Source organism: Triturus cristatus, chromosome 1_2, assembly GCF_964204655.1.
Source record: "Triturus cristatus chromosome 1_2, aTriCri1.1, whole genome shotgun sequence".
Taxonomy (NCBI): domain Eukaryota; kingdom Metazoa; phylum Chordata; class Amphibia; order Caudata; family Salamandridae; genus Triturus; species Triturus cristatus.
Window position 1 is genome coordinate 1195994295 of NC_140580.1, and position 21959 is coordinate 1196016253.

General features: G+C 55.5%; 1 protein-coding gene across 3 annotated transcripts in view; it reads right to left on the minus strand.

Moving 5' to 3' along the window:
• Positions 1–21959, minus strand: part of COL27A1 (collagen type XXVII alpha 1 chain) — a 2221286-nt gene that overhangs the window by 276644 nt on the left and 1922683 nt on the right. For all 3 annotated transcript variants that reach the window (XM_085614179.1, XM_085614180.1, XM_085614178.1), the window contains exons 55-56: positions 20048–20083; positions 19485–19511 (exon numbers count right to left, since the gene is read on the minus strand). In XM_085614179.1, coding sequence (XP_085470305.1) covers positions 19485–19511; positions 20048–20083 — 63 coding nt within the window. The remainder of the gene's footprint in view (positions 1–19484; positions 19512–20047; positions 20084–21959) is intronic.

The following is a 21959-nucleotide window of genomic DNA, read 5'->3' on the forward strand; positions in this document are numbered from 1 at the left end:
GGGCTTTCCTTGAGACAGATTGCCCTCCACGCTCCACCAAGACAGATCTGCCGCAGCTTCTCTGGAGATCCTCACAGACTCCCTGAGATCTCCCTTGTGCTGATACCACTGCCTGCGGAGGCACCACTGGAGCGCCCTCATGTGCCAGCGTGCATGGTTGACCAACAGAATGCAGGAAGCAAACAGGCCGAGCAGGCGAAGGACTTTCAGAACTGGAACGACCGCTCCATTGTAAAACAAAGGAATCATTTCCTGTATGTCGAGAATCCTTTGAGGAGGAGGGAATGCTCGACACACAGTAGTGTCCAGTACCGCACCTATGATCAGGTTGCGCTGAGAGGGCACCAGGTGAGATTTGGGCACGTTTATCGAGAAACCCAATTTGTACAACAGCTGAGTTGTATCCTGCAGATGATGAAGCACCTTCTCTGGTGACTCCGCTTTTATCAGCCAGTAATCCAGTTAGGGGAAAACCGAGATCCCCGACCTTCTGAGATGGGCTGCCACCACTGCCATCACCTTCGTGAAGACTCGGGGTGCAGTAGTAAGACCAAACGGAAGGACCGCAAACTGATAATGTTGCGATCCTACCGTAAACCGGAGATACTTCCTGTGCGACTTCAGGATGGGGATGTGGAAATACGCATGCTGCAAGTTGATCGACACCAACCAGTCCTCCTGATTCAGCGCTTGAAGAACCTGAGCAAGGGTGAGCATCTCTTGCTTTAGAAAAAGATTCAAGATTCTGAGGTCGAATATCGGACGCAATCAGCCGTCCTTTTTCGGAATCGGGAAATACCGGGAGTAGCATCCCTGACCCCTCTCCTGCTCTGGAACCACCTCTATCGCACCTTTTTGAAACAACTTCAGGACTTCCTCCTGCAGGAGAAGACGGTGGTCCTCCGAGCAAGCCCCTTGACAAGGAGGGTAATTTGGAGGGAATTCCCGAAAGGGAAGGGCGTACCCATTTTCTACAAGATCCTGAACCCAGAGATCCGTAGTTACAGATTCCCAATCTTGTAGAAAATGGGTAAGCTGGCCCCCCACGGGGCCAGCATGATCCAGAATGGCGGATCTAGGGCTGCTTTGCGGTGGTGGGAGGAGCTGAGGAGGAGGACGAGGAGGAGGAGAGTTGACGGCCACGTGAGCGACCCCTGATTCTACCTCTGTAACCTTTGGACACAGAGCTTTGCTGCTGTTGCTGCTGCTGCTGCTGCTGCTGGGTCTGTCTGTAAGAACGAAAGGATGCCCTTCCGAAGCCTCTGTATCTTTTAAAAGACCCCCTTGACTGGGATTGAAGGCCCAAAGACCTAGCGGTAGCCTTGCTCTCCTTAAAGCGTTCAAGAGCAGCATCAGCCTTCTAACCAAACAAACCAGACCCTTCAAATGGCAGGTCCAACAAAGTCGACTGTACATCAGGGGAGAACTCAGAAGACTTCAGCCACGCCCCTCTCCTGGTGGCAACAGAAGACCCCATGACTCTCGCTACTGAGTCTGCCGTGTCCAGCCCACTTTGTATCACTTGGCGTGCTGGTGCCTGGGCATCAGTCAAAACTTCATTGAAGCCGACTCTATCCTCCTCAGAAAGCTTTGGTGCCAATTTCTTTGCCGAGTCCATGAGCGCATGGATATAGCGTCCCAACAGGCAAGTTGCATTTGTCGACTTAAGGGCCATGCTGGCCGATGAAAAGACCTTCTTGGCCGACTGGTCTACCTGTTTAGCTTCTCTGTCCCATGGAACCTGAGGGAAAGCGCCCTTGGATTTACCCGAGCACGCCGTCTGAACCACCAGGCTCTCAGGCGATGGGTGCGACGTTAAAAACTCAGGATCCCCTGGAGCCACCCTATCAGCCGCGGTCGGTAGTAGGTGTAACTGCAGGGCGGTGACGTGGGGAGAGGGAGGGGCAGGGTGGGGGGTAGTAAACTATGGATTACGGAGGTTTACAGGTAAGTTAACATATACATTAATAAAACGAATTTCGTTGCGTGCACTGCATCGCATTTGGGGATGCAGTGCACGCAACGAAATTCGTTTTATTAATTTATATGTTAACTTACCTGTAAAACTCCATAATCCATAGTTTACTACCCCCCACCCTGCCCCTCCCCCTCCCCACGTCACCGCCCTGCAGTTACACCTACTACCGACCGCGGCTGCGCCCTATACCTTCTTGCGACCGTCTTAGAGACTGCGGGAGCAGAAAAAGGCTTACGCCATACCTCCAATACAGGGTCAATAATGGCCTCATTAAAGGGCAACAAAGGCTCCGAAACTGTAGTGGGCGAATGCAGCACCTCAGTCAGAATATTTGATCTAAACTCCTTAGTTGGCAACTGAAGATCTAGCAGCTTCGCAGCCTTCCTGATGACCGCATGATATGGAGCCACATCTTTTGATGGTTCATCTGAAGGTGGAGTGATTTCCCACTCAGGAGACATATCCAGTCCACTAGCCTCCTTAAGGTCCTCAAACACCTCATCAGACTCAACCAGCTCTCCCTCTTCAGCTTCCTCCAAAAGGTACCTCCTTTCATCCACCCCTCTCTGTGCTTCCCTTCTGGATCGAATCCGCACAAGCGGCGTCGGCGGCGCCGTGTTCGAATCCGCTGGCTCCGGCGTCGAACGTGGATCCGCAGGAGCAGCTGGCGTCGAATGAGGTCGAGCCGGCGCCGGTGAAGATGGAAGCGGCGTCGACGTCCTTGGCGCCGGTAGATGCCAAGACGGCATCGCTGGAAAAAACGGCATGAAAGGGGCCTGCGGATAGACCTGCGGCACCCCCAAATTAAACACCATTGGACCCATCGGACCCACAGGTGCACCAGTGGTGTACATGACTCTCGCGAACACCCCATACATCGCATTCAGATAATGCGAGGGGTCCTGACCTGGCCCAGGGAATGCAGGGTACTGGTCAGGCATCACCGGACTCGGGCCAACCGGCGCCGACGGTGGAACAAGCGGCGTCGCAGGCTCACCTGGGACTTGAAGATCTTCAACCGGGGCCGGAGACGGAGCCGGAGATGGAGCCGGAGATGGAGCCAGAGATGGAACCGGCGTCGGGATGGCATCAGGACCGGAGATGTAGCCGGAGCCGGCGAAGTCACTGGAGAAGGACCAGGAGAATCGTGGACTGGTGAAGGAGACACGGATTCCTTTTGGCGTCGAGCTGGCGACTTCGACTTCGGAGCCGAACTCTTATCAGAGTGATCATGAGAAGAATGCCTCCTCTTCTTCTTATGCTTCTTGGTTCGCGAAGCATGCCCCGAAGTCGACTTCGACGCAGACCTCGATCGTGACCTCGATCTCGACTTTCTTCTTCCTCTCTTTTCCTTTTTCATCTTAGCGATGAAGAGCTTCGCCTCCCTTTCTTTTAGAGCTTTGGAGCTCATCTTGCGACAGCAAGAGCAACCATCCACATCGTGGTCGGATGAGAGACACCAAACACAGTTGTCATGTGGATCTGTGATCGACATGTGTTTGCCACATTCCCGACAGGGCTTGAAACCTGACTTCTTCGTCGACATTTCTTCGAAGAGAAACAGGGAAACCCAGAAGAAAAACAAAGTAACAATAAAGCTACCAACAGCAATTCCCGAAATCCGTTGGCGTGGACGGCGCGGAAAAAAGGGAACTGACGTCATCACGCCGACGAGGTCTTCTATGGAGCCGGTGTGGTCAGCGGAGTCGCGAGCGGAGCCGTGTCTCTGTGACGTCGTCTTCGACCCCATTGGCGTTGACTGCTACAAAAGTTTCCAAATGTTGCTGGCACAGGGGATATTCACAAGGTGAGGAATCCACTGGCAGATGTATCCATCAGAATGTCACATACTCTCCCACCAGGAGAAAGAGTGACTGTCACATACTCTCCCACCAGGAGTAAGAGCGACTGTCATATACACTCCCACCAGGAGAAAGAGTGACTGTCACATACTCTCCCACCATGAGTAAGAGTGACTGTCACATACTCTCCCACCAGGAGAAAGAGTGACTGTCACGCACTCTCCTGCCAGTAGAAAGAGTGACTGCCACATACTCTCTCACCAGGATTAAGAGCGACTGTCACATACTCTCCCACCAGGAGAAAGAGTGACTGTCACATACTCTCCCACCAGGAGTAAGAGTGACTGTCACATACTCTCCCACTAGGAGTAAGAGTGACTGTCACATACTCTCCCACTAGGAGAAAGAATGACTGCCAAATGCTCTACCACCAAGAGTTAAAGTGACTGCCACATTACCCTCCAACCAGTAGAAAGAGGGACTACCACATACTCTCCCACCAGGTGTAAGAGTGACAGTCACATACTCTCCCACCAGGAGAAAGAGTGACTGTCAGATACTCTTCCACAAGGAGAAGAGTGACTGCCAGATACTCTCCCACCAGGAGTAAGAGTGACTGCCAGATACTCTCCCACCATGAGAAAGAGTGACTGTCACATTACTCTCCCCACCCAGAGATGGGACGACTGTCAATTTTGATTCAGGATTCACAACAAGATCAGGAGAATTGCTCAGGTCCCTTTTCAGCTGCCCTGGCTGTTAAGGTCTCCATGTTCAGCCCACCCAGGCTCAGTTAGAGCAGATGTTGCACCAGCTGTGCTGGTTTCCATGTTCAGCTCACACTGGCTCAGTTAGAGCAGATGTTGCACCAGCTGTGGTGGTTCCTATGTGCGCTCCACCCTGGCTCAGTTAAAGCAGTTGTTGTCACGGCTGTTCTGGTTTCCATGTTCAGCCCACCCTGGCTCAGTTAGAACAGATGTTGCCCCGGCTGCTCTGGTTTCCATGTTCAGCCCACCCTGGCTCAGTTTAAAGCAGATGTTGCCCCAGCTGCTCTGGTTTCCATGTTCAGCCCACCCTGGCTCAGAGCAGATTTTGCCACGGCTGCTCTGGTTTCCATGTTCAGCCCACCCTGGCTTAGTTAGAGCAGAAGTTGCCCTGGCTCCTCTGGTTTCATGTCCAGCCCACCCTAGCTCAGTTTAAAGCAGATGTTGCCCCGCATGCTCTGGTTTCCATGTTCAGCCCACCCTGGCTCAGTTTAAAGCAGATGTTACCTCGGCTGCTTTGGTTTCCATGTTCAGCCCACCCTGGCTCAGTTAAAGCAGATGTTGCCCCGGCTGCTCTGCATGTTCAACCCACCCTGGCTCAGTTAGAGCAGATGTTGCCCCGGCTGCTCTGGTTTCCATGTTCAGCCCACCCTGGCTCAGTTTAAAGCAGTTATTGCCCCGGCTGCTCTGGTTTACATGTTCAGCCCACCCTGGCTCACTATAAAGCAGATGTTGCCCCGGCTGCTCTGGTTTTCATGTTAAGCCCAACCTGGCTCAGTTTAAAGCACATGTTGCCCCAGCTGCTCTGGTTTCCATGTTCAGCCCACCCTGGCTCAGTTTAGAGCAGATGTTGCCCCGGATGCTCTGGTTTCCATGTTCAGCCCACCCTGGCTCAGCTAGAGCAGATGTTGCACCAGCTGCTCTGGTTTCCATGTTCAGCCCACCCTGGCTCAGCTAGAGCAGATGTTGTCAGGGCTGTTCTGGTTTCCATGTTCAGCCCACCATGGCTCAGCTAGAGCAGATGTTGCACCGGCTGCTTTGGTTTCCATGTTCAGCCCACCCTGGCTCACTTTAAAGCAGATGTTGCCCCGGCTGCTCTGGTTTTCATGTTAAGGACAACCTGGCTCAGTTTAAAGCACATGTTGCCCCAGCTGCTCTGGTTTCCATGTTCAGCCCACCCTGGCTCAGCTAGAGCAGATGTTGCACCGGCTGCTCTGGTTTCCATGGTCAGCCCACCCTGGCTCAGCTAGAGCAGATGTTGTCAGGGCTGTTCTGGTTTCCATGTTCAGCCCACCATGGCTCAGCTAGAGCAGATGTTGCCCCGGCTGCACTGGTTTCCATATTCAGCCCACCCTGGCTCATTTTAAAGCAGGTGTTCCCCTGGCTACTCTGGTTTCCATGTTCAGCCCAGCCTGGCTCAGTTTAAAGCAGATGTTGCCCTGGCTGCTCTGGTTTCCATGTTTAGCCCACCCTGGCTCAGTTAGAGCAGATGTTGCACCAGCTGTGGTGGTTCCTATGTGCGCCCCACCGTGGCTCAATTTAAAGCAGATGTTGCCTCGGCTGCTCTGGTTTCCATGTTCAGCCCACCCTGGCTCAGTTTAAAGCTGATGTTGCCCTGGCTGCTCTGGTTTCAATGTTCAGCCCACCCTGGCTCAGCTAGAGCAGATGTTGTACCGGCTGTTCTGGTTTCAATGTTCAGCCCACCCTGGCTCAGTTTAAAGCAGATGTTGCCCTGGCTGCTCTGGTTCCCATGTTTAGCCCACCCTGGCTCAGCTAGAGCAGATGTTGTGCCGGCTGTTCTGGTTTCAATGTTCAGCCCACCCTGGCTCAGTTATAGCAGATGTTGCTCCGGATACTCTGGTTTACATGTTCAGCCCACCCTGGCTCAGTTTAAAGCAGATGTTGCCCCGGCTGCTCTGGTTTCCATGTTCAGCCCACCCTGGCTCAGTTTAAAGCAGAGGTTTCACCGGCTGCTCTGGTGTCCGTGTTCAGCCCACCCTGGCTCAGCTAGAGCAGATTATGCGACGGCTGCTCTGGTTTACATGTTCAGCCCACCCTGGCTCAGTTTAAAGCAGATGTTGCTCCGAATGCTCTGGTTTCCATGTTCAGCCCACCCTGGCTCAGTTTAAAGCAGATGTTGCACCGGCTGCTCTGGTTTCTGTGTTCAGCCCACCCAGGCTCAGCTAGAGCAGATGTTGCACCGGCTGCTCTGGTTTCCATGTTCAGCCCACCCTGGCTCAGCTAGAGCAGATGTTGTCAGGGCTGCTCTGGTTTCCATGTTCAGCCCACCCTGGCTCAGCTAGAGCAGATGTTGTCAGGGCTGTTCTGGTTTCCATATTCAGCCCACCCTGGCTCATTTTAAAGCAGGTATTCCCCTGGCTACACTGGTTTCCATGTTCAGCCCAGCCTGGCTCAGTTTAAAGCAGATGTTGCCCTGGCTGCTCTGGTTTCCATGTTTAGCCCACCCTGGCTCAGTTAGAGCAGATGTTGCACCAGCTGTGGTGGTTCCTATGTGCGCCCCACTCTGGCTCAGTTTAAAGCAGATGTTGCCTCGGCTGCTCTGGTTTCCATGTTCAGCCCACCCTGGCTCAGTTTAAAGCAGATGTTGCCCTGGCTGCTCTGGTTTCCATGTTCAGCCCACCCTGGCTCGACTACAGCATATGTTGCCTCGGCTGCTCTGGTTTTCATGTTCAGCCCACCCTGGCTCAGTTAAAAGCATATGTTGTCCTGGCTGCTCTGGTTTCCATGTTCAGCCCACCTTGGCTCGGTTTAAAGCTGATGTTGTACCGGCTGTTCGGGTTTCCATGTTCAGCCCACCCTGTCTCAGTTAGAGCAGATGTTGCTCCGGCTACTCTGGTTTACATGTTCAGCCCACCCTGGCTCAGTTTAAAGCAGATGTTGCCCCGGCTGCTCTGGTTTCCATGTTCAGCCCACCCTGGCTCGGTTTAAAGCTGATGTTGTCCCGCCTGTTCTGGTTTTCATGTTCAGCCCACCCTGGCTTAGTTAGAACAGATGTTGCACCAGCTGTGCTGGTTTCCATGCTCAGCCCACCCTGGCTCAGTTAAAGCAGATGTTGCCCCGGCTGCTCTGGTTTCCGTGTTCAGCCCACCCTGGCTCAGTTTAAAGCAGATGTTGCCCCGGCTGCTCTGGTTTCCATGTTCAGCCCACCCTGGCTCAGTTTAAAGCACAGGTTTCACCGGCTGCTCTGGTTTCCGTGTTCAGCCCACCCTGGCTCAGCTAGAGCAGATTATGCGACGGCTGCTCTGGTTTCCATGTTCAGCCCACCCTGGCTCAGCTACAGCATATGTTGCCTCGGCTGCTCTGGTTTTCATGTTCAGCCCACCCTGGCTCAGTTAAAAGCATATGTTGCCCCGGCAGCTCTGGTTTCCATGTTCAGCCCACCCTGGCTCGATTTAAAGCTGCTGTTGTACCGGCTGTTCGGGTTTCCATGTTCAGCCCACCCTGTCTCAGTTAGAGCAGATGTTGCTCCGGCTACTCTGGTTTACATGTTCAGCCCACCCTGGCTCAGTTTAAAGCAGATGTTGCCCCGGCTGCTCTGGTTTCCATGTTCAGCCCACCCTGGCTCAGTTTAAAGCAGAGGTTTCACCGGCTGCTCTGGTTTCCGTGTTCAGCCCACCCTGGCTCAGCTAGAGCAGATTATGCGCCGGCTGCTCTGGTTTCCATGTTGAGCCCACTCTGGCTCAGTTTAAAGCAGATGTTGCCCTGGCTGCTCTGGTTTCCATGTTCAGCCCACCCTGGCTCAGCTACAGCATATGTTCCCTCGGCTGCTCTGGTTTTCATGTTCAGCCCACCCTGGCTCAGTTAAAAGCAGATGTTGCCCCGGCCGCTCTGGTTTCCATGTTCAGCCCACCCTGGCTCGGTTTAAAGCTGATGTTGTCCCGGCTGTTCTGGTTTCCATGTTCAGCCCACCCTGGCTCAGTTAAAGCAGATGTTGCCCCGGCTGCTCTGGTTTCCATGTTCAGCCCACCCTGGCTCAGTTTAAAGCAGATGTTGCCTCGGCTGCTCTGGGTTCCATGTTCAGCCCACCCTGGCTCTGTTAGAGCAGATGTTGCACCAGCTGTGGTGGTTCCTATGTGCGCCCCACCCTGGCTCAGTTTAAAGCAGATGTTGCCCCGGCTACTCTGGTTTTCATGTTCAGCCCACCCTGGCTCAGCTAGAGTAGATGTTGTACCGGCTGTTCTGGTTTCCATGCTCAGCCCACCCTGGCTTAGTTTAAAGCAGATGTTGCCCTGGCTGCTCTGGTTCCCATGTTCAACCCACCCTGGCTCAGCTAGAGCAGATGTTGTCCCGGCTGTTCTGGTTTCAATGTTCAACCCACCCTGGCTCAGTTTAAAGCAGATGTTGCCCTGGCTGCTCTGGTGTCCATCTTCAGCCCACCCTGGCTCAGTTAGAGCAGATGTTGCTCCGGCTACTCTGGTTTACATGTTCAGCCCACCCTGGCTCATTTTAAAGCAGATGTTGCCCTGGCTGCTCCGGTGTCCATGTTAAGCCCACCCTTGCTCAGTTAGAGCAGATGTTGCATCTGGCTGCTCTGGTTTCCATGTTCAGCCCACCCTGGCTCAGCTACAGCATATGTTGCCTCGGCTGCTCTGGTTTTCAAGTTCAGCCCACCCTGGCTCAGTTAAAAGCAGATGTTGCCCCGGCAGCTCTGGTTTCCATGTTCAGCTCACCCTGGCTCAGTTAAAGCAGATGTTGTCCCGGCTGCTCTGGTTTCCATGTTCAACCCATCCTGGCTCAGTTTAAAGCAGATGTTGCCCCGGTTGCTCTGGTTTCCATGTTCAGCCCACCCTGGCTCAGCTAGAGCAGATGTTGCACGATCTGCTCTGGTTTTCATGTTCAGCCCACCCTGACTCAGTTAGAGCAGATGTTGCACCAGCTGTGCTGGTTTCCATGTTCAGCCCACCCTGGCTCAGTTAAAGCAGATGTTGCCCCGGCTGCTCTGCTTTCCGTGTTCAGCCAACCCTGACTCAGTTAGAGCAGATGTTGCACCAGCTGTGCTGGTTCCCATGTTCAGCCCACCCTGGCTCAGTTTAAAGGACATCTTGCCCTGGTTGCTCTGGTTTCCATGTTCAGCCCACCCTGGCTCAGTTAAAGCAGATGTTGCCCCGGCTGCTCTGCTTTCCGTGTTCAGCCCACCCTGGCTCAGTTAGAGCAGATGTTGCACCAGCTGTGCTGGTTCCCATGTTCAGCCCACCCTGGCTCAGTTAGAGCAGATGTTACACCAGCTGTGCTGGTTTCCATGTTCAGCCCACCCTGGCTCAGTTTAAAGGAGATGTTGCCTCGGCTGCTCTGGTTTCCATGTTCAGCCCACCCTGGCTCTGTTAGAGCAGACGTTGCACCAGCTGTGGTGGTTCCTATGTGCGCCCCACCCTGGCTCAGTTTAAAGCAGTTGTTGCCCTGGCTGCTCTGGTTTTCATGTTCAGCCCACCCTGGCTCAGTTAAAGCAGATGTTGCCCCGGCTGCTCTGGTTTCCGTGTTCAGCCCACCCTGGCTCAGTTTAAAGCAGATGTTGCCTCGGCTGCTCTGGTTTCCATGTTCAGCCCACCCTGGCTCAGTTAGAGCAGAACGTGCCCCGGCAGCTCTGGTTTCCATGTTCAGCCCACCCTGGCTCAGCTAGAGCAGATGTTGTCCTGGCTGCTCTGGTTTCCATGTTCAGCCCACCCTGGCTCAGTTTAAAACAGATGTTGTTCCAGCTGCTCTGGTTTCCATGTTCAGCCCACCCTGGCTCAGTTAGAGCAGACGTTGCACCAGCTGTGGTGGTTCCTATGTGCACCCCACCCTGGCTCAGTTTAAAGCAGATGTTGCCTCGGCTGCTCTGGGTTCCATGTTCAGCCCACCCTGGCTCTGTTAGAGCAGATGTTGCACCAGCTGTGGTGGTTCCTATGTGCGCCCCACCCTGGCTCAGTTTAAAGTAGTGGTTTCACCGGCTGCTCTGGTTTCCATGTTCAGACCACCCTGGCTCAGCTAGAGTAGATGTTGTACCGGCTGTTCTGGTTTCCATGCTCAGCCCACCCTGGCTCAGTTTAAAGCAGATGTTGCCCTGGCTGCTCTGGTTCCCATGTTCAACCCACCCTGGCTCAGCTAGAGCAGATGTTGTCCCGGCTGTTCTGGTTTCAATGTTCAACCCACCCTGGCTCAGTTTAAAGCAGATGTTGCCCTGGCTGCTCTGGTGTCCATCTTCAGCCCACCCTGGCTCAGTTAGAGCAGATGTTGCTCCGGCTACTCTGGTTTACATGTTCAGCCCACCCTGGCTCATTTTAAAGCAGATGTTGCCCTGGCTGCTCCGGTGTCCATGTTAAGCCCACCCTTGCTCAGTTAGAGCAGATGTTGCATCTGGCTGCTCTGGTTTCCATGTTCAGCCCACCCTGGCTCAGCTACAGCATATGTTGCCTCGGCTGCTCTGGTTTTCAAGTTCAGCCCACCCTGGCTCAGTTAAAAGCAGATGTTGCCCCGGCAGCTCTGGTTTCCATGTTCAGCTCACCCTGGCTCAGTTAAAGCAGATGTTGTCCCGGCTGCTCTGGTTTCCATGTTCAACCCATCCTGGCTCAGTTTAAAGCAGATGTTGCCCCGGTTGCTCTGGTTTCCATGTTCAGCCCACCCTGGCTCAGCTAGAGCAGATGTTGCACGATCTGCTCTGGTTTTCATGTTCAGCCCACCCTGACTCAGTTAGAGCAGATGTTGCACCAGCTGTGCTGGTTTCCATGTTCAGCCCACCCTGGCTCAGTTAAAGCAGATGTTGCCCCGGCTGCTCTGCTTTCCGTGTTCAGCCCACCCTGACTCAGTTAGAGCAGACGTTGCACCAGCTGTGCTGGTTCCTATGTGCGCCCCACCCTGGCTCAGTTTAAAGCAGTTGTTGCCCTGGCTGCTCTGGTTTTCATGTTCAGCCCACCCTGGCTCAGTTAAAGCAGATGTTGCCCCGGCTGCTCTGGTTTCCGTGTTCAGCCCACCCTGGCTCAGTTTAAAGCAGATGTTGCCTCGGCTGCTCTGGTTTCCATGTTCAGCCCACCCTGGCTCAGTTAGAGCAGAACGTGCCCCGGCAGCTCTGGTTTCCATGTTCAGCCCACCCTGGCTCAGCTAGAGCAGATGTTGTCCTGGCTGCTTTGGTTTCCATGTTCAGCCCACCCTGGCTCAGTTTAAAACAGATGTTGTTCCAGCTGCTCTGGTTTCCATGTTCAGCCCACCCTGGCTCAGTTAGAGCAGACGTTGCACCAGCTGTGGTGGTTCCTATGTGCACCCCACCCTGGCTCAGTTTAAAGCAGATGTTGCCTCGGCTGCTCTGGGTTCCATGTTCAGCCCACCCTGGCTCTGTTAGAGCAGATGTTGCACCAGCTGTGGTGGTTCCTATGTGCGCCCCACCCTGGCTCAGTTTAAAGTAGTGGTTTCACCGGCTGCTCTGGTTTCCATGTTCAGACCACCCTGGCTCAGCTAGAGTAGATGTTGTACCGGCTGTTCTGGTTTCCATGCTCAGCCCACCCTGGCTCAGTTTAAAGCAGATGTTGCCCTGGCTGCTCTGGTTCCCATGTTCAACCCACCCTGGCTCAGCTAGAGCAGATGTTGTCCCGGCTGTTCTGGTTTCAATGTTCAACCCACCCTGGCTCAGTTTAAAGCAGATGTTGCCCTGGCTGCTCTGGTGTCCATCTTCAGCCCACCCTGGCTCAGTTAGAGCAGATGTTGCTCCGGCTACTCTGGTTTACATGTTCAGCCCACCCTGGCTCATTTTAAAGCAGATGTTGCCCTGGCTGCTCCGGTGTCCATGTTAAGCCCACCCTTGCTCAGTTAGAGCAGATGTTGCATCTGGCTGCTCTGGTTTCCATGTTCAGCCCACCCTGGCTCAGCTACAGCATATGTTGCCTCGGCTGCTCTGGTTTTCAAGTTCAGCCCACCCTGGCTCAGTTAAAAGCAGATGTTGCCCCGGCAGCTCTGGTTTCCATGTTCAGCTCACCCTGGCTCAGTTAAAGCAGATGTTGTCCCGGCTGCTCTGGTTTCCATGTTCAACCCATCCTGGCTCAGTTTAAAGCAGATGTTGCCCCGGTTGCTCTGGTTTCCATGTTCAGCCCACCCTGGCTCAGCTAGAGCAGATGTTGCACGATCTGCTCTGGTTTTCATGTTCAGCCCACCCTGACTCAGTTAGAGCAGATGTTGCACCAGCTGTGCTGGTTTCCATGTTCAGCCCACCCTGGCTCAGTTAAAGCAGATGTTGCCCCGGCTGCTCTGCTTTCCGTGTTCAGCCAACCCTGACTCAGTTAGAGCAGATGTTGCACCAGCTGTGCTGGTTCCCATGTTCAGCCCACCCTGGCTCAGTTTAAAGGACATCTTGCCCTGGTTGCTCTGGTTTCCATGTTCAGCCCACCCTGGCTCAGTTAAAGCAGATGTTGCCCCGGCTGCTCTGCTTTCCGTGTTCAGCCCACCCTGGCTCAGTTAGAGCAGATGTTGCACCAGCTGTGCTGGTTCCCATGTTCAGCCCACCCTGGCTCAGTTAGAGCAGATGTTACACCAGCTGTGCTGGTTTCCATGTTCAGCCCACCCTGGCTCAGTTTAAAGGAGATGTTGCCTCGGCTGCTCTGGTTTCCATGTTCAGCCCACCCTGGCTCTGTTAGAGCAGACGTTGCACCAGCTGTGGTGGTTCCTATGTGCGCCCCACCCTGGCTCAGTTTAAAGCAGTTGTTGCCCCGGCTGCTCTGGTTTTCATGTTCAGCCCACCCTGGCTCAGTTAAAGCAGATGTTGCCCCGGCTGCTCTGGTTTCCGTGTTCAGCCCACCCTGGCTCAGTTTAAAGCAGATGTTGCCTCGGCTGCTCTGGTTTCCATGTTCAGCCCACCCTGGCTCAGTTAGAGCAGAACGTGCCCCGGCAGCTCTGGTTTCCATGTTCAGCCCACCCTGGCTCAGCTAGAGCAGATGTTGTCCTGGCTGCTCTGGTTTCCATGTTCAGCCCACCCTGGCTCAGTTTAAAACAGATGTTGTTCCAGCTGCTCTGGTTTCCATGTTCAGCCCACCCTGGCTCAGTTAGAGCAGACGTTGCACCAGCTGTGGTGGTTCCTATGTGCGCCCCACCCTGGCTCAGTTTAAGGCAGATGTTGCCCCGGCTGCTCTAGTTTCCTTGTTCAGCCCACCCTGGCTCAGTTTAAAACAGATGTTCCCCTGGCTACTCTGGTTTCCATGTTCAGCCCACCCTGGCTCAGTTTAAAGCAGATGTTGCCCTGGCTGCTCTGGTTTAGATGTTCAGCCCACCCTGGCTCAGTTTAAAGCAGATGGTGCCCCGGCTGCTCTGGTTTCCATGTTCAGCCCACCCTGGCGCAGTTTAAAGCAGATGTTGCACCGGCTGCTCTAGTTTCCATGTTCAGCCCACCCTGGCTCGGTTTAAAGCAGATGTTGCCCCGGCTGCTCTGGTTTCCATGTTCATCCCACCCTGGCGCAGTTTAAAGCAGATGTTGTACCGGCTGCTCTAGTTTCCATGTTCAGCCCACCCTGGCTCAGTTTAAAGCAGATGTTGCCCCGGCTGCTCTAGTTTCCATGTTCAGCCCACCCTGGCTCGGTTTAAAGCATATGTTGCCCCTGTTCCTCTGGTTTCCGTGTTCAGCCCACCCTGGCGCAGTTTAAAGCAGATGTTGTACCGGCTGCTCTAGTTTCCATGTTCAGCCCACCCTGGCTCAGTTTAAAGCAGATGGTGCCCCGGCTGCTCTAGTTTCCATGTTCAGCCCACCCTGGCGCAGTTTAAAGCAGATGTTGTACCGGCTGCTCTAGTTTCCATGTTCAGCCCACCCTGGCTCGGTTTAAAGCATATGTTGCCCCGGTTCCTCTGGTTTCCGTGTTCAGCCCACCCTGGCTCAGTTAGAGCAGATGTTGCCCCGGGTGCTCTCGTTTCAGTGTTCAGCCCACCCTGGCTCAGTTTAAAGCAGATGTTGCCCCGGTTGCTCTGGTTTCCGTGTTCAGCCCACCCTGGCGCAGTTTAAAGCAGATGTTGCCCCGGTTGCTCTGGTTTCCGTGTTCAGCCCACCCTGGCTCAGTTTAGAGCAGATGTTGCACCAGCTGTGCTGGTTTCCATGTTCAGCCCACCCTGGCTCAGTTAAAGCAGATGTTGCCCCGGCTGCTCTGCTTTCCGTGTTCAGCCAACCCTGACTCAGTTAGAGCAGATGTTGCACCAGCTGTGCTGGTTCCCATGTTCAGCCCACCCTGGCTCAGTTTAAAGGACATCTTGCCCTGGTTGCTCTGGTTTCCATGTTCAGCCCACCCAGGCTCAGTTAAAGCAGATGTTGCCCCGGCTGCTCTGCTTTCCGTGTTCAGCCCACCCTGGCTCAGTTAGAGCAGATGTTGCACCAGCTGTGCTGGTTCCCATGTTCAGCCCACCCTGGCTCAGTTAGAGCAGATGTTACACCAGCTGTGCTGGTTTCCATGTTCAGCCCACCCTGGCTCAGTTTAAAGGAGATGTTGCCTCGGCTGCTCTGGTTTCCATGTTCAGCCCACCCTGGCTCTGTTAGAGCAGACGTTGCACCAGCTGTGGTGGTTCCTATGTGCGCCCCACCCTGGCTCAGTTTAAAGCAGTTGTTGCCCCGGCTGCTCTGGTTTCCATGTTCAGCCCACCCTGGCTCGGTTTAAAGCAGATGTTGTCCTGGCTGCTCTGGTTTCCATGTTCATCCCACCCTGGCGCAGTTTAAAGCAGATGTTGTACCGGCTGCTCTAGTTTCCATGTTCAGCCCACCCTGGCTCAGTTTAAAGCAGATGTTGCCCCGGCTACTCTGGTTTTCATGTTCAGCCCACCCTGGCTCAGCTAGAGCAGATGTTGTACCGGCTGTTCTGGATTCCATGCTCAGCCCACCCTGGCTCAGTTTAAAGTAGTGGTTTCACCGGCTGCTCTGGTTTCCATGTTCAGCTCACCCTGGCTCAGCTAGAGCAGATGTTGTACCGGCTGTTCTGGTTTCCATGCTCAGCCCACCCTGGCTCAGTTTAAAGCAGATGTTGCCCTGGCTGCTCTGGTTCCCATGTTCAACCCACCCTGGCTCAGCTAGAGCAGATGTTGTCCCGGCTGTTCTGGTTTCAATGTTCAACCCACCCTGGCTCAGTTTAAAGCAGATGTTGCCCTGGCTGCTCTGGTGTCCATCTTCAGCCCACCCTGGCTCAGTTAGAGCAGATGTTGCTCCGGCTACTCTGGTTTACATGTTCAGCCCACCCTGGCTCATTTTAAAGCAGATGTTGCCCTGGCTGCTCCGGTGTCCATGTTAAGCCCACCCTTGCTCAGTTAGAGCAGATGTTGCATCTGGCTGCTCTGGTTTCCATGTTCAGCCCACCCTGGCTCAGCTACAGCATATGTTGCCTCGGCTGCTCTGGTTTTCAAGTTCAGCCCACCCTGGCTCAGTTAAAAGCAGATGTTGCCCCGGCAGCTCTGGTTTCCATGTTCAGCTCACCCTGGCTCAGTTAAAGCAGATGTTGTCCCGGCTGCTCTGGTTTCCATGTTCAACCCATCCTGGCTCAGTTTAAAGCAGATGTTGCCCCGGTTGCTCTGGTTTCCATGTTCAGCCCACCCTGGCTCAGCTAGAGCAGATGTTGCACGATCTGCTCTGGTTTTCATGTTCAGCCCACCCTGACTCAGTTAGAGCAGATGTTGCACCAGCTGTGCTGGTTTCCATGTTCAGCCCACCCTGGCTCAGTTAAAGCAGATGTTGCCCCGGCTGCTCTGCTTTCTGTGTTCAGCCAACCCTGACTCAGTTAGAGCAGATGTTGCACCAGCTGTGCTGGTTCCCATGTTCAGCCCACCCTGGCTCAGTTTAAAGGACATCTTGCCCTGGTTGCTCTGGTTTCCATGTTCAGCCCACCCTGGCTCAGTTAAAGCAGATGTTGCCCCGGCTGCTCTGCTTTCCGTGTTCAGCCCACCCTGGCTCAGTTAGAGCAGATGTTGCACCAGCTGTGCTGGTTCCCATGTTCAGCCCACCCTGGCTCAGTTAGAGCAGATGTTACACCAGCTGTGCTGGTTTCCATGTTCAGCCCACCCTGGCTCAGTTTAAAGGAGATGTTGCCTCGGCTGCTCTGGTTTCCATGTTCAGCCCACCCTGGCTCTGTTAGAGCAGACGTTGCACCAGCTGTGGTGGTTCCTATGTGCGCCCCACCCTGGCTCAGTTTAAAGCAGTTGTTGCCCCGGCTGCTCTGGTTTTCATGTTCAGCCCACCCTGGCTCAGTTAAAGCAGATGTTGCCCCGGCTGCTCTGGCTTCCGTGTTCAGCCCACCCTGGCTCAGTTTAAAGCAGATGTTGCCTCGGCTGCTCTGGTTTCCATGTTCAGCCCACCCTGGCTCAGTTAGAGCAGAACGTGCCCCGGCAGCTCTGGTTTCCATGTTCAGCCCACCCTGGCTCAGCTAGAGCAGATGTTGTCCTGGCTGCTCTGGTTTCCATGTTCAGCCCACCCTGGCTCAGTTTAAAACAGATGTTGTTCCAGCTGCTCTGGTTTCCATGTTCAGCCCACCCTGGCTCAGTTAGAGCAGACGTTGCACCAGCTGTGGTGGTTCCTATGTGCGCCCCACCCTGGCTCAGTTTAAGGCAGATGTTGCCCCGGCTGCTCTAGTTTCCTTGTTCAGCCCACCCTGGCTCAGTTTAAAACAGATGTTCCCCTGGCTACTCTGGTTTCCATGTTCAGCCCACCCTGGCTCAGTTTAAAGCAGATGTTGCCCTGGCTGCTCTGGTTTAGATGTTCAGCCCACCCTGGCTCAGTTTAAAGCAGATGGTGCCCCGGCTGCTCTGGTTTCCATGTTCGGCCCACCCTGGCGCAGTTTAAAGCAGATGTTGCACCGGCTGCTCTAGTTTCCATGTTCAGCCCACCCTGGCTCGGTTTAAAGCAGATGTTGCCCCGGCTGCTCTGGTTTCCATGTTCATCCCACCCTGGCGCAGTTTAAAGCAGATGTTGTACCGGCTGCTCTAGTTTCCATGTTCAGCCCACCCTGGCTCAGTTTAAAGCAGATGTTGCCCCGGCTGCTCTAGTTTCCATGTTCAGCCCACCCTGGCTCGGTTTAAAGCATATGTTGCCCCTGTTCCTCTGGTTTCCGTGTTCAGCCCACCCTGGCGCAGTTTAAAGCAGATGTTGTACCGGCTGCTCTAGTTTCCATGTTCAGCCCACCCTGGCTCAGTTTAAAGCAGATGGTGCCCCGGCTGCTCTAGTTTCCATGTTCAGCCCACCCTGGCGCAGTTTAAAGCAGATGTTGTACCGGCTGCTCTAGTTTCCATGTTCAGCCCACCCTGGCTCGGTTTAAAGCATATGTTGCCCCGGTTCCTCTGGTTTCCGTGTTCAGCCCACCCTGGCTCAGTTAGAGCAGATGTTGCCCCGGGTGCTCTGGTTTCAGTGTTCAGCCCACCCTGGCTCAGTTTAAAGCAGATGTTGCCCCGGTTGCTCTGGTTTCCGTGTTCAGCCCACCCTGGCGCAGTTTAAAGCAGATGTTGCCCCGGTTGCTCTGGTTTCCGTGTTCAGCCCACCCTGGCTCAGTTTAGAGCAGATGTTGCACCAGCTGTGCTGGTTTCCATGTTCAGCCCACCCTGGCTCAGTTAAAGCAGATGTTGCCCCGGCTGCTCTGCTTTCCGTGTTCAGCCAACCCTGACTCAGTTAGAGCAGATGTTGCACCAGCTGTGCTGGTTCCCATGTTCAGCCCACCCTGGCTCAGTTTAAAGGACATCTTGCCCTGGTTGCTCTGGTTTCCATGTTCAGCCCACCCAGGCTCAGTTAAAGCAGATGTTGCCCCGGCTGCTCTGCTTTCTGTGTTCAGCCCACCCTGGCTCAGTTAGAGCAGATGTTGCACCAGCTGTGCTGGTTCCCATGTTCAGCCCACCCTGGCTCAGTTAGAGCAGATGTTACACCAGCTGTGCTGGTTTCCATGTTCAGCCCACCCTGGCTCAGTTTAAAGGAGATGTTGCCTCGGCTGCTCTGGTTTCCATGTTCAGCCCACCCTGGCGCAGTTTAAAGCAGATGTTGTACCGGCTGCTCTAGTTTCCATGTTCAGCCCACCCTGGCTCAGTTTAAAGCAGATGTTGCCCCGGCTGCTCTAGTTTCCATGTTCAACCCACCCTGGCTCGGTTTAAAGCATATGTTGCCCCGGTTCCTCTGGTTTCCGTGTTCAGCCCACCCTGGCGCAGTTTAAAGCAGATGTTGTACCGGCTGCTCTAGTTTCCATGTTCAGCCCACCCTGGCTCAGTTTAAAGCAGATGGTGCCCCGGCTGCTCTAGTTTCCATGTTCAGCCCACCCTGGCGCAGTTTAAAGCAGATGTTGTACCGGCTGCTCTAGTTTCCATGTTCAGCCCACCCTGGCTCGGTTTAAAGCATATGTTGCCCCGGTTCCTCTGGTTTCCGTGTTCAGCCCACCCTGGCTCAGTTAGAGCAGATGTTGCCCCCGCTGTTCTGGTTTCCATGTTCAGCCCACCCTGGCTCAGTTTAAAGCAGATGTTGCCCCGGTTGCTCTGGTTTCCGTGTTCAGCCCACCCTGGCTCAGTTTAGAGCAGATGTTGCCCCGGTTCCTCTGGTTTAGATGTTCAGCCCACCCTGGCGCAGTTTAAAGCAGATGTTGCCCCGGTTGCTCTGGTTTCCATGTTCAGCCCACCCTGGTGCAGTTTAGAGCAGATGTTGCCCCGGTTCCTCTGGTTTCCGTGTTCAGCCCACACTGGTGCAGTTTAAAGCAGATGTTGCCCCGGTTGCTCTGGTTTCCATGTTCAGCCCACCCTGGCTCGGTTTAAAGCATATGTTGCCCCGGTTCCTCTGGTTTCCGTGTTCAGCCCACCCTGGCTCAGTTAGAGCAGATGTTGCACCAGCGGTGCTGGTTCCTGTGTGCGTTCCACCCCGGTTCAGTTGAAGCAGGTGCTGCTTAGTCTCGGTTTACAGACACTAATGTGGGGCATTAACATGGAACATGGAAGGTATTTAAAACTTAACAAGATTCAGCAGCAGAGTTCACTTACAAATGAGACGGCGATGCCCGGAGGGCCCTGAAAGAGACAATGAGACAAGGTGTAAGGATCTGCCCGGTGCCTTACTGAGCAGAGGCGATGGAAGCAGGAAGACCAGCACTGAAGCAGGGTACCCTCGAGACGGATACACAGGTACAGCAGGAAAGCAATGCGAGGCGAGCTAGGGAGATGGGGCTGGGAGGCAGCAAGGGAGACGAGGGAAGAGGCTGAGAAGAATGTGGCAGATAGGATGAAGAGCAGAGTGGGAGGGGAGGAGGCGAGGACAGCAGCGGACGTTAGCAGAGGCAGAGGAGGAAGGGGGGGCGGTGGCCGGACGTGGGGAAGAATGGGAGATGGTAAGGCAATGCATGGCATGAGAGGCGACAGTGGTAAGGGGAGCAGTTGGACTAGGCAAGGGCATCGGTAGGAGGCAGCAGTAGGTAGTCGCTGGACCAGTGTTTTCAGATATCAAAGCTGGAAGAGATGTGGGCAGCTGCGGCTCTGAACCACTGAGGGTGCTATGCATGGTTAGTGGGGGGCACTGTAGGTCTGCAGCTTTTCCAGAATGTACCTACCGGTGGTCCTGGATGCCCACGGGGGCCAGGAGGACCCTACAAGAAAGAAAGACACACATTAGAAAAGCCCCAAACAGAAGCCCCGTCCTCTAAAACCTTCCCTCATTCCAAGGCGCCCACAATGCCCTCAAGTCAGCAGCAAACATCCAAGGCTTCAGTCTGATGTGTATTCTAGAGTGACCCAGCAGAGCTCTATGATCCCAGCTCCCTGGCACAGGAACAATGTCCTTCTGAAGTTACAATGACCCTGGTCATGCCCTGCTGCAGAGGGGGCTCTCGTGCCCTGCTGTAGAGGAGGCTGTTGTGCCCTGCTGTAGAGGGGGCTCTCATGCCCCGCTGCAGAGGGAGCTCTCATGCCCTGCTGCAGAGGGGGCTCTCATGCCCTGCTGCAGAGGGGGCTCTCATGCCCCGCTGCAGAGGGAGCTCTCATGCCCTGCTGCAGAGGGGGCTCTCGTGCCCTGCTGCAGAGGGGGCTCTCATGCCCTGCAGCAGAGAGGGCTCCCTTGCCCTGCCCTGCGGCAGAGGAGGCTCCCATGCCCTGCTGCAGAGGTGGCTCTCGTACGTTGCTGCAGAGGGGGCTCTCGTGCCCTGCTGCAGAGGGGGCTCTCATGCCCTACCCTGCTGCAGAGGGGGCTCTCGTGCCCTGCTGCAGAGGGGGTACTCATGCCCTACCCTGCTGCAGAAGGGGCTCTCATGCCCTGCTGCAGAGGGGGTACTCATGCCCTGCTGCAGAGGGGGCTTTCAAGCCCTGCTGCAGAGGGGGCTCTCATGCCCTGCTGCAGAGGGGGCTCCCGTGCCCCGCTGCAGAGGGGGCTCTCGTGCCCTGCTGCAGAGGGGGCTCTCGTGCCCCGCTGCAGAGGGGGCTCTCATGCCCCGCTGCAGAGGGGGCTCTCATGCCCTGCTACAGAGGGGGTTCTCGTGCCCTGCTGAAGAGGGGGAGCTCGTGCCCCGCTGCAGAGGGGGCTCTCATGCCCTGCTGCAGAGGGAGCTCTCATGCCCTACCCTGCTGCAGAGGGGGCCCTCGTGCCCTGCTGCAGAAGGGGCTCTCGTGCCCTGCTGCAGAGGGGGTACTCATGCCCTGCTGCAGAGGGGGCTTTCAAGCCCTGCTGCAGAGGGGGCTCTCATGCCCTGCTGCAGAGGGGGCTCCCGTGCCCCGCTGCAGAGGGGGCTCTCGTGCCCTGCTGCAGAGGGGGCTCTCGTGCCCCGCTGCAGAGGGGGCTCTCATGCCCCTCTGCAGAGGGGGCTCTCATGCCCTGCTACAGAGGGGGTTCTCGTGCCCTGCTGAAGAGGGGGCGCTCGTGCCCCGCTGCAGAGGGGGCTCTCATGCCCTGCTGCAGAGGGAGCTCTCATGCCCTACCCTGCTGCAGAGGGGGCTCTAGTGCCCTGCTGCAGAAGGGGCTCTCGTGCCCTGCTGCAGAGGGGGTACTCATGCCCTGCTGCAGAGGGGGCTTTCATGCCCTGCTGCAGAGGGGGCTCTCATGCCCTGCTGCAGAGGGGGCTCTCGTGCCCCGCTGCAGAGGGGGCTCTCATGCCCCGCTGCAGAGGGGGCTCTCATGCCCTGCTGCAGAGGGGGCTCTCGTGCCCTGCTGCAGAGGGGCCTCTCATGCCCCGCTGCAGAGGGGGCTCTCATGCCCTGCTGCAGAGGGAGCTCTCATGCCCTACCCTGCTGCAGAGGGGGCCCTCGTGCCCTGCTGCAGAAGGGGCTCTCGTGCCCTGCTGCAGAGGGGGTACTCATGCCCTGCTGCAGAGGGGGCTTTCAAGCCCTGCTGCAGAGGGGGCTCTCATGCCCTGCTGCAGAGGGGGCTCCCGTGCCCCGCTGCAGAGGGGGCTCTCGTGCCCTGCTGCAGAGGGGGCTCTCGTGCCCCGCTGCAGAGGGGGCTCTCATGCCCCTCTGCAGAGGGGGCTCTCATGC